The sequence below is a fragment of the Serinus canaria genome, chromosome Z, assembly GCF_022539315.1.
Source record: "Serinus canaria isolate serCan28SL12 chromosome Z, serCan2020, whole genome shotgun sequence".
Taxonomy (NCBI): Eukaryota; Metazoa; Chordata; class Aves; order Passeriformes; family Fringillidae; genus Serinus; species Serinus canaria.
Genome location: NC_066343.1, coordinates 41,535,532 through 41,547,606, shown reverse-complemented (window position 1 = coordinate 41,547,606; position 12,075 = coordinate 41,535,532). Strand labels below are relative to the sequence as shown.

The 12,075-nt window shown below is 34.9% G+C and overlaps 1 protein-coding gene across 4 annotated transcripts in view; it reads left to right on the top strand.

Annotated features, from left to right (window-relative positions):
• VPS13A (vacuolar protein sorting 13 homolog A) overlaps positions 1 to 12,075 on the top strand; it is a 107,366-nt gene that overhangs the window by 22,415 nt on the left and 72,876 nt on the right. For all 4 annotated transcript variants that reach the window (XR_007780433.1, XM_030237249.2, XM_030237248.2 and 1 more), the window contains exons 18-22: positions 1,261 to 1,462; positions 1,541 to 1,655; positions 4,502 to 4,638; positions 8,381 to 8,513; positions 9,392 to 9,509. Coding sequence is in view for 3 of the 4 variants with exons in the window: in XM_030237249.2 (XP_030093109.1) it covers positions 1,261 to 1,462; positions 1,541 to 1,655; positions 4,502 to 4,638; positions 8,381 to 8,513; positions 9,392 to 9,509 (705 nt within the window). In the remaining variant the exon portion in view is untranslated. The remainder of the gene's footprint in view (positions 1 to 1,260; positions 1,463 to 1,540; positions 1,656 to 4,501; positions 4,639 to 8,380; positions 8,514 to 9,391; positions 9,510 to 12,075) is intronic.

Here is a 12,075-nt window from a genome sequence, read left to right as displayed (position 1 = left end):
ATGATGATGACTAGGAGGCATTTTAAGACTGTGTTATGATATTTAAGTGTCATTCCTTGTGCAGTCTAGAGCGGAGTCATTCTGTGTCTGAGGGATAAATCATGGATACTCTTCCCATGATTGAATTCTCTGCATCTCCAGAGCTTTTTGTGCTAATATGGATATACTCTTTTTTTTTTTTTCAGTTTGTCATTGTTATGTGCAAAGAATCCAGTTACAAACTTGTTATTTGCTTTGAAAAGTGACTGTTAAGTTTCCTTTTGAAAATTAACCTGAGCAGGATGATCTTGTAACCACTTGTTTGTGGGCATTTAACGTGATGGAAAAGTTGTTGTGTTCCCAGTTAACTTTGGGATTTGTGGAAGAAAGATGTCACTGATGATTTTTCCTTTGTTTTATGCTCTCACAGTAGGTGAGAAGCATCTAGTGAAATACTTCAATTTTATTTCAAATGTAATGACTTAAAAGCTCTGGGAAAAGTAACCATCCTGTTTTAAACCTTGTTCCCTCTACTTTGAGATGTATAAGCATAATATTAGTATGATATTAAGATACTATTGATCTTGATTAGTTTTATGTAGAATTTTTTCTAAGGTTTATGTCTGTGTTTTCTGTTGGTACCCTTGTGCATCTAAATGGCCCTGACAATCCTATTGTACTACGAAAAAGGGGAAAAATACTACATTTTCTGCAGTGAAATATTTTTCTTAGAGTGTGGGAGATAAAAAAATCTTCAACCGAGAGCTGTTACAGAGGCAGATGGCATCTTGGGGGGGAAAAAAAAATCCAAGACCTAAAAAGTGTCTCTTGAAGTAATTAGACTATTTATCTTAGTTTTTTTCATTTCTCTGCACCAGAACCATTTTGTCTCTGCTGTATGTCTGTTTTCCACTATAAATGCGCCTTCTAATTCCTGAAGTCACACTAAAGAATTCTCATTTGAATTCTGCAACTTTACAGAATATCTTACCTGCCCTGACACTTGTCCTCATGAAAAGTCTATGAAGGAAATCATTTGGATGCTCTTTTGTATTTAGACCAGGGGCAACTAATAGACACAAAAGATAATGAAATGAAAGACACATGGATGTATGTATTAAATCCTTAGAATAAGCTATTTATAGTTAAGGTAGGGTAGAAACGTATTGTACTGGTTTGTGTTTTGGTTTTTTTCCATCTAATTTTTTATACTCTTACCGTGTAATTGTACTTAGCCAGATGGATATTGCATCTGAACAGTCTGCTTACATTTCTTTACAGGTTTGAAACAAAAATTACCTCACTTGAAGTTACAGGCGTGTCTCAAGAAAAGTGTACACCCCGTCTCCTGTCTTCTCGAACAGTCTATTCAGATGACGGTACCTCACTTTTAAGCATAATGTTTGAGACTAATCCTTTGGATGAGAAAGCAGATCAGAGGATCAGAATAGAATCACAACCACTGGAAATAGTATATGATGCTGTAAGTAAATATTTGAATAAGGTATAAATTGTCAAAAATCCTACCTAATAGTAAATGTACCTTTTTTTTTTTTAACAGATGACAGTAAATAACTTAGTGGATTTTTTCAGACCTCCGAAAGACGTACATTTAGAGCAATTGACATCAGCAACTCTGTTGAAGCTTGAAGAATTCCGTGAAAAAACATCGACAGGCAAGTGCTGCAAACTCTTCTGACAGCACACTCAGACAAATTTTAGATCGTAGGAGTGCTGAGAGTATCTTTCCCTGTGGAGATGTGTGCATCCAAGTCATAGCTTTCTGACACACCACCTAAATAAGGTGTTTACCACCTGCTCATTTAGCACTATTTGCTATCATAATTTCATCTACTTCATACTTCTTTAAGGGTTGTCTATAATGAGTGGTTCAGAAGAAATATGCAGAGCATATGTACCTTAGCATATGTACCTTTCTAACACACCACCTAAATAACTTGAATTATTCAATTCTTATTGCAGTATGTTTATTCTAGGTATTGGATAATTTAATGTTTGTATCTCTTTTAACTTAAATTGTTTCTACTTATATGTAAAATATGCTCCAAAGCCATAGATAGTTTTTCAGTATTTTTACTCTGTACAGAGTTAAAAGAGTTTGTTACATCTTGTGTTTTGTTCATCTGTTATGTAGAAGGCCTTAGTTATTTAATACTCCTCAAATACTGATTCTGAGATATTAATCCTCTAAGTTAACCTCTGAATCCTGTTCAGATTTCTTGTTTTTCAGGAAATGATGGCTTTGTATAGATGTTTTTGATTTTCTGACTTCCTTGATGAATATTGATTTTGATTTGGATAGACTCAGTTCAAGTTATATAAATTGTATTTATCTGCTTTCCAGCTGCTCAATTTTACAGCTGTTACACTAGTTTTAATTTCATGCTGTTTATCTCTAGAGATCTTATATTTTAAGACATAAATGCAGATGCTGAATACTGTGAAGACTAACACTGAGATCTGTGGACTTGATTTGTTCTAGTAAGGATGTCTGAGGTTTTGTAAATCAGAGATGCGTCCAGCACAGTGTCCTGTCTCTGTGGGTGGGAGTGGATGCTGAGGGGAGACTTTATATATATTTTTAAAAGGAAAAACCAAACAATTGATGTTTTCTTAAACCTCCTATAATTTCATAACCTATTAACAATTAAATTGTAAATAAAAAAATCTGAATTTTGAAGTGATAAAGATTTAAAGAAAACTCTAGCAAAAAGTTTATTTGCTTCTATCAGGCTAGGGAGGGAAATCAAGCATCAGTGGTATTTTTATTCATTAGTTCTTCTTTGAGTAAACTGTTTAATTAAGGACTAATATCAGATTAACCAGAATTATGTGGATCAGCTTGCTTGTCTTTTCTTTCAGAAATTTCTTGAGCAATATTGAGTATATTGACGAAACAGTTAATTGTTGATTTCTGAGATGAAATTTTAAATTTGCTTATATATAATACGCTTGGTTCTCTGCTCATTAGCACCAAATATAGTGGTGTTAATCATAATTAATATTTTGTGGAAATACAAAATTGTCCTCTGTGTTTATTACAGTTTGAGCGTATCGTTCCTGTAGTGGTATATCCACTACTGTTTGTACAAGAATGCTGTGTTGTCCAGAGTAACTTAAAATCTTGTTCCAGTCACAAATGAAAAATTTGATGAGAATGTCTCAAAATATGCAATACCTTGCTTGTAAAATCTTGTCAGTTTCAGAGAATTGCCAGGGGGAAAAGACTTGATCTGCAGAATATTCTGATGCAGGGGACTATGCTAAGATCAGAGGCAGAATAAGAAAAATGGAAACATATAAATGTAATTAATATGTTCAAACCTGCAGTACTCAAGAATGAATTCTTAACACTTTTCTCTGAAGCAATAGAAGGTAGCTGGAAAATATAGGGGAACTGTGAACTGTGAAATCAAAGGAACCTGCTACATGGGAGTAGTTATGATTTTCAGCATTAAAATACATTAAAAAAGCTTGGTTTACCATAGCTTAGATTATGGATTCCACTACATTTTCTTCCCAAATAAAAAAAACCCAACAAAATATTTACTTGACCTTTCTACATCACTCAAATTCAAGTAGGCAGTGCAAACTGATAAAATCCTACTCTTCTTGTTATTCCAAGTTGTTTTGTCTTGCAAATCCTGACATGTAGTTGCCATCCAGTTCCTTACTGACTAGCCTAGCTCTCCTGTGACAGGGCAAGCTTTGATAATGTAGCAGTTTTAATTGGTTTTTTACCAGTGGATGTGTTTACTATCATGTTGTTATCTTCATAATTCATTATCTCTACTTCTGTGATCATCAGCTTGTTGTAAACGGTAAATATTTAATGAGTTGTGGCTACATCGTAAGGCAGTTTCCAGATCTAACTTGAAGCAATACCATTCACTCTTCAGCTGAGCAAAAAAGCAGAATTTGATCTCAAATCTTATGAATGTCTGATTTTTCCCAACTAATCACATGATTTTTAAACTTAATTTTTGTAAGATCATATATTTGCATATCTCTAGTATCTCAAGATGGAGATGTTTGTCAGCAGAATTAGCATAAACTTGTGTATCTCAGTATCAAAAACCACTAACAGTTTGACTACTTTAGTTGGATACTCCCAATAAGAAATTCTAGAGGAATTACATTTCTGAATCTATGGAACATTGTGGGTTAATTCAGTAATTTCAAAGTTGCAGTTCACATTCTGTTCTTCTAATTTCATCTCTGCTCAGTGGGAAACATTTTTGAGTTTGCGTATGTCGCATTGTTGTCTATAATTGTCAGTTATTTGCTATCATCGTTTCATCTACTTGATGCTTCTTTAAGTACTGTCTATAATGAATGGTTCAGAGGAAATATGAAGAGCATATGTACCTTAGTTATCTAGCATATAGAGTTCTTTTTTAAATTAGACTTGATTTTCTTTTTATTGCTTTCTTTTAATCTTATAGGTTTTGTATGAATTACTTTTGTTTCTTTGTATTTAATAATTGTACTGTTTTTTCAGGTTTGTTGTATATTATTCAAACCCAGAAAGTTCTTGACCTCAAAATAAACCTCATGGCTTCATACATCATTGTTCCACAAAAAGGATTCTATGACCATACATCAAATTTACTGCTTCTGGATCTTGGTAGCTTTAAAGTATGTATTTACATAATGCAGTATTTTATTGAAAATAATAATTCTGCTTTTTACCTGATTTACTGTTTCTTAATTTGAGTTGTATGGTAGTGAAGAGTACCATAGTACTTACAAGAGTAAGAGTACCTCTTGCAGTTTGTTTATTAGGTATTTATTTTAAAGTGCTTTCTAGTCAAGGCAGAAGTTACTGAACTCTTCTCAGTAGGTTTGTTCAGTGCAAAAGAATTGCTAGAAAATACTCCTTCCCTAATATGAAACTACTGTTGATACTTTGGATTGTTATATGGAAAATGTCTAGTAATTTTTTATATTGCCTTACAGTATAAAATAGTGAACTTCCTTGTTACACGATTAACTGGCATTCTTATTTTTCTATTATTATTGCTTACCCTTTAATCACTGAATTTAGTTTAAAATGAGAAAAGTAAACATACTGGATAATTTGGATGAGATTAGAGGTATTTTTGAGATAAATCTTATCTTTTTGACTTTTCCCTTGCATGAGGTATGTAAAATTATAATTTATCACTATAAAAAAGAAATATACTTTGAAGTAAAATAGAAGAGACTTTGTCCATTTTATTAGCATGCTTCTTACTCACTGATGAACTTGTGTACTTCAGGATAAATGATCTCACGTGTACTGGCAATTTACTTTTTATTTACTTGTATTCTGGGTAAAATTGATTCTGCCACTTACCCTCTGTTTAGATTGCTGTTTTTTAGCAAAAATTTGTTTCAAATTGTAAAATCTTGCTAATGAGAGTTAGTTTTCTATGTAATTTCCACATAATTACTTTCTGAATATGTGACTTCTATTTGAATTATAGAATGGTTTGGCTTGGAAGTGACCTTTAAAGGTCATTGAGTTTGACCTCACTGCAAAGAGCAGAGACATCTTTAACTAGATCAGGTTCCTCAGCCACCTGTCTATCCAGACCTTGAATGTTCCCAGGGATGGGCATCTGCCTCCTCTCTGGACAACGCATGCCAGTGTCATGCCACTCTAATTTTAAGAAAATTCTTTATATCTAGTCTATATCTACTTTTAATTTAAAGGTGTTACCTCTTGACCTGTGAGAAAAGTCCTGTTAAAGTCCATTACCATCTTTCTTTTTGGCCCGCTTTAAATATTGAAAGGCTGCTGAAAAGTCTCCCCAGAGCCTTCTATTCTTCAGGCTGAACAGCACAAACTCTCTCTGCCTTTTTCTTAGAAGAGATGTGTTCTGTCTCTCTGATCACTTTTCTGGGTCTTCTGTGGACCCAGTCCCGCAAGTTGCATTACTCCAACCTGTGGTGAGGAGCAGAGTAGAGGGCAGAATCCCCTCCCTTGCCCTGCTGGTCTCACTGTGCTGGATGCAGCCCAGGATATGTTTGGCTTCCTGGGCTCTGAGTGCACATTGCCAGGTATCATCCAGCTTTTAATCCACCAGCACTCCCAGGCCCTATTCTATTGTCAGCAGCCTGTATTGATCACAGAACTACTGAATCACTTAGATTGGAAAAGACCTTTAGGATCCTTGAGTCTAGCCGTTAACTCAGTACTGCCAAGTCCACCACTAAAAATTATGTCCCTAAGTGCCATGTCTATATGGCTTCTAAATTCCTCTGGGTTCAGTGACTCAACCATGTCCCTGGGTAGCCTGTTCTCTTCAATGGAGAAATGTTTCCTAATTTCCATTCTAAACCATTGCTGGTACAACTTGAGGCTGTTTCTGCATGTTCAGTTGCTTGTTTCTTGGGGTAAGAGGCTAACTCCTGACCTACTTCCTCAAGAGCTACAGACTCCTTTCGGGTAGTTTTAAGGTAAGGGCCTCACACTGCCTTCTTTTCTCCAGACTAAAGAACCTCATCTGCCTTGGCTACTCCTCACAGGACTTGTGCTCCAGATCCCTCCCCAGCTCTGTTGCCCTTCTCTGGACATATTCCAGCATCCCAATGTATTTGTTGCTGTGAGGAGCCCCAAATAAAATATAGTATGCAAGCTGCAGCCTCACCAGTGCCAACTACAGGGGGACAATCCCTTCCCTTGTTCTGCTGGCCCCACTATTGCTTTTGGCCACCTGGGCACTCACTGGCTCTCATTCAGATGGCTGTCAATCAGCTTGACCTGCTGCTTTCCTCCCTGAGCTTTGTCACTAAGCAGAGGGATTCTCTACTTGGGCACACTTCCCACAGGTGTGCTCACTGCTGCTGTCTGGTGTTGTCATAAGAGTCAGGCACATCCTGCAGCCTGGCACCTGGCTGGCAGCATGTTCCCATCAGAGCTCTGATCAGGTGCATCAGTCGTAGTGGTACCATGCTTTGGTAACGGACTGCTCCGTCCAACCGCAGGTCTGTACAAGAGGTCATGTTTAAAAAGAATGTGTTGGATTGCTTCAGAAAGTAGAATTAGTGAAGAAGCTTTCTCTGTAGGTACTAAAAATTATGTGATCTGGTTAAATCAAAGTTATTTCAGTGACAGATGACTTCACCAGCTCCTCTGAATATTGGTCATATGTAGGCAGTTTGTAGGGTTGGTACTTTGTAGTTGTTTTTGTGCTTGAGACAGCCTCCGGGATCTAATAATAGATCTAATAGCCCACTTCCTTTTCCACCCATACAAGATTACTCTTGGAAGCATTACATAGAAGAACACATTTCAAAACCAGACTTCAGTGTGTGTGGTATCTTTTTCCTGAAGTGGATGAGTAATTTTTGTAGTGAATGTGCCTCTTAGATTGGCTCCTCTGATTAATTAGAATTTAGAAATACCATAAGAGAAAACTTAGTTGCCTCTCAGGATATGATTAGTAATTCTGTGTTCACTTCAAGTGACATATGCTTAAGTGAGAGGTGGGTCGTTTGTTGAATGAGTATGTTTAACACAAAACAAACAATCTATTTCCCTCAGTTGCATACTGGAAAAGATCAAGCCCCAGGAGGAAAAATGGCATGTAAAATTAAAACCATGTCTCAGCAGATAAATAGGGTTATTAATTTAGTCAATCTGAATTTGCATCTCCAAGTTGTTTTTAACATAAAAGTTACAATGGACCTAGAGTCCAGCAGTACTGAAAAATAAATGCCGTGTCTTAGATCCTAGTTTTTAAACCTCTTTTAGTTCTTTTGAATATTGCCTGGGTTTGACAAAATCAAATATGAATCCAAAATTATTAGACATATAAAGATGAGGACACATTTGTCAGAGATGAACATCAGGGAGGGCACATACAAATATGAAATACCAAAGAAGTATGGGTGTCCTAAAGCTGAATCAAAGCAATATTGACTGATATTAAAGGAAAGGCATTGATGATGAACAGTCCAAATCATCTTTTCCTCTCTAACGTGTCACAACTGAATTCAGCAGAGTTCAGAAATACCTTTCACGTGTCTTGAGTTGTTTAATGCAGTAATATTTTATATATAAAAATTCTCTTTTTTTTAATTGATTAAAAAGGGTTTGAGACTTTATGCTTTGGAGTATGAGCTAATTAATAAAGAAAATTATTCTGTACATAGTATATAATATATTTTAATTTGATTTTTGTTTCTTTCTTTGAGGAAGAAATGGTATTAATACTCTGTTTTTTGGTGCAGTCTAGAAATTTTAGATATTTTCTGTGCTGTGATAGTTGTAAGACTCTGTGACCTATAGTGAGGACTGAATCATTTGTTATGGTAGGAAGAAGTATTTGTAGAATTAGTGCCTTGAATATTTCTAAAATTGATTTATGCTTTTTTTTTTTGACATTTCAAGATGGCAAGCAAAAGTCGGTCTGATTTATCAGAAATCAAAGTAGGGCAAACCTCTATTGAAGATATAATGTCCAGAGCTTATGACAGTTTTGATGTCCAGCTCAGTAGCATGCAGTTACTTTACAGCAAACATGGTAAGTATTCATGAAAGTAATCTTTCTTTATATAACTAAATACAATATGGTGGTGGTTGTGCCTCATATTTTTAGCTGAAGCAGTGGAGAATCTTGTGGAATGTACTTCTCCAAACGTAAGTGTTCTAAATTTGGTACCGTGAACACGTGATGAATTTCAAAAACATACCTTTAGGACTTCAGTTCCAATTTTAGCAAATTCATAATAAAACTCCTTTTGTTGAAGGCATCTCATTTGGTTTGTTGCATAGTGAGTGTAAGACTGTGATTACTTTGTTTATGGTATTTTCCTTCAGTGCCTTTGCTTTTCTCCAGATTTAAAGCAGAATCCACAAGTAGTTGTAGGTTTAATCATTTTTTTGAGGGTAAAGAAAGGATAAGAAGTGAACTGCTTCAATAAGGTACCAAAGGGGACATTAGTATTTTGGGAACTAGCAACACAGAGTCAATCATAATCAGAGAAGTCTGAATAATTTAATTATTAATCCTTTGGGTATAATTCAATTTAATGATTTAACTCTCCAGGGGAGAATCCAGAGCCTAAACTCCCAGTACCATGCATGGAGATGCGTGCATGGTGTGCATGGTATGCATGCATCTCTATGCATGGTACTGGGAGTTTAGGCTCTGGATTGGGTCCTCAGAAGTCTACCCCATGGATGCTGAAGCTGTGAAGATGAGAGTAGGAGAAATTATTAATTAGTCTTGTATGGCTGAAGTTCAGATCCTGTATAAATATGTCTGTTGATAGAACTATGAAAGAGATCATGGCACCTGAAATTTTAGGAATATGTACTAATATCATATACTTGAATTCTGTGATGTGTACTGAGACGGAGTCTTTCAGTATTTAAAGTAGGTTTTCTCTGCTCTTCTAGATGAGAACTGGCAAGAAGCTCGGAAGCTGAAAAACTCATCTCAGTGTATCTTGCAGCCCTTGGATGTAAATCTGGAATTTAGCAGGGCTATGGTTGTTACAGATGCAAGAATGCCCAGGTATGTATTTTTCTCAATTTTGAAATTTTATGGTAAATGACTTTTTTGAGGGGAAAAAGAGGAAAAAATAAGCGTCTGGTCATACCTATGCACTTTTGCATTGCCTGTATTTAAATATCGAAAGTAAAATACATTTATCTAGAAATATAAAAAATAAATTAAGTTTTCAGATACTGAAAAGGTGATAGAATGTTATAGTAGTATGCTTAACATATTTAAAGATTTTTATTAAAGATATTACTGCCTTTTCTAATTCAGTCTTCCTAGTAGCTGCATTTCAGTTCTCATTGAAAATACCAAGGAGCTAAAAATGTGAATTTCAAATCAGTTCTATAAATACTGAAAATATTTTGAAAAGTAATGTGCTGTTATACTCCCTCTCTTTTGACTTGACCTATTGCTCTAGTTAGTTTACCTGCTATGGAAACAGTTCTTAATGCCTTGAGTTTGCACTTAGGGTTGTTTAGCAAAATCTTGTTAGTTATGGAAATTGTACTTGAAATCAGAAGAAAATAATTAGTACTGTTAATAATGATCAGTGATTGCATGATATAATGCTGCCACCTTCTGGAAACCTGCGAGGCCAGATTCTGAATATTTGATGCTGACAAAGCATCTCAATGTTTTCCCTCCTTACTTTTCTCTGTTGAAGAAGGTCAAATAAAGGGAATGCAATTCACAGGAATCTTTTTATATTAGAAAGTGGAAATTATGTCATATAACAGAATGACATTATTTTAATGTAGGTTGGTAATTTACATCTCTCAAAAATTACACAGGTATAACCTGAATTAAGGAGTGTTTTCTCTTAATGTGTACATGTGTTGTAGTATTGCAGTACTACCTGTAACTGCCTTGGCTACCAAGTGTGCTTTGGCAGTTAATGTGTCAAACTGATTCTGGAAAAGTTCTGTGTATTTTTTCTCTATATCGCATTGAGAACAAATGATAAAGGTTAACTGTAGCTTTGATGTCAACAAGAATCCCCTAAACTGTAAATTTTAGTATAGTTGAATCGGGTTGAATATATAGTTTACTTGGATATTAGGCTCACATCAGTTACATATATATATATATAGAAATGTATTTCAGTTTTAGAAGCATTTTGTCATGTAAACCCAATATTATATTTTCCTAGAGTTTTTAAATTAATATTTGGAACTGCCTACATAGAACAGCATAGTTCTGTTGAGAAAAATGAGTGGAAAGATGTTACTTTTACAGCAAAACCTGCTACTAGAATTGTTGTTTAATGTAGTATATGTTTACAAATTAGTTTCTTTGTTTGGAAGGCCCCTGCTTTACATTTGGTTATCTGAAAAGCAGATAATTGGGTGTCTCTATTTTTTGATTCTTTGATTGTATGTCTTTCAGTGACCATTGAACTCATTTGAATTCCTTGCAATTTTGTTGTTAAGACAGTAATGAATTTACTAGGGTTTGTCCTGACTTTGTTTAGAAAGGCACTTTTCTATATTGCTGCCTTGAGGAGAATACTAATTTAGGTAATTTTGGTAGTGACTGCTGTATCAAAGGACTTTCACTGTTCTTCTGTGTTTTCATCTACTTATACTTCCTAATCATTAAAATGGACTTTCATTCTGGTTGGATATGAATATCTACATTTCTTTCATTTCTGGTAATACGATGCTCCTTACTGTTTCTGTTACTTGAAATTTGGAAGCACTAATACAATTCTGTAATTTTACAGCCTGTGTAAGGTTTTATATTTTTTTATGTTGTTTTTATCCTGTTGTATGATTCCTGAGAGTCTGTCATATGGTTTTTAAAGGTGTGTAAAGAAAGTATTAGGATAGCAATATTAAGAGCATCCTATATAATAGTATTCATTATAAACACAATAAAAATTCCAGTGTGAAGAAATGTACCGATTTGCAGCTTTGATGGTGACACTCAACATTTCTTTCTAAACACAACTAGACTGAACTTAAAGGAAGTTTTTGCACAGATTTCCTCATCAATTGAAGCACTTAGCTTCTCTGTGCCTCAGTCTCTGCAAATGGGGTGTAATTGATTCTCCATATGGAGGTTTTCCAAACCTTAAAAGCTTTTGTTTAAAGAGCAGTGTAGAGAGCCCAGATTATTTGCAGTTGTCTGCTTTGTATCTGCCGAGTGCCTTCCTTCTAACAGTGTGGGCTGTTCCTTACACTATGCATCAAGCATCTGGTGCTCCCTGTTACTTGTTGAACAAACCTCTTTATCTGTTCTAACTAGAAGTTGTAATAAAAACACAGTATGTTCCTTTGAGCAAATTTTCTGCTCGCTTCTGTTACACTCACTTGTATGAAAAACAAAGTAGTGTTTTAAATCTTTAAAAACTCATTGCGTTTGTTTGATATGATTCTACTTCTTTTTTGGCCAAATCCTATTCTGTTTCACTTAAAATATGTTTAATGTTTTTATTTTTAAAGATGGTTATTTTATTCTTTTCTACCTTGTATTGCTGTATGTTTATTCTTTTGTTCAATATCTAGACAACTGCTATAGTCTGCTTAACTATACATGAGTTCTAGGAAGTATTTTGCATTCTTTTTTTGATGTTTTG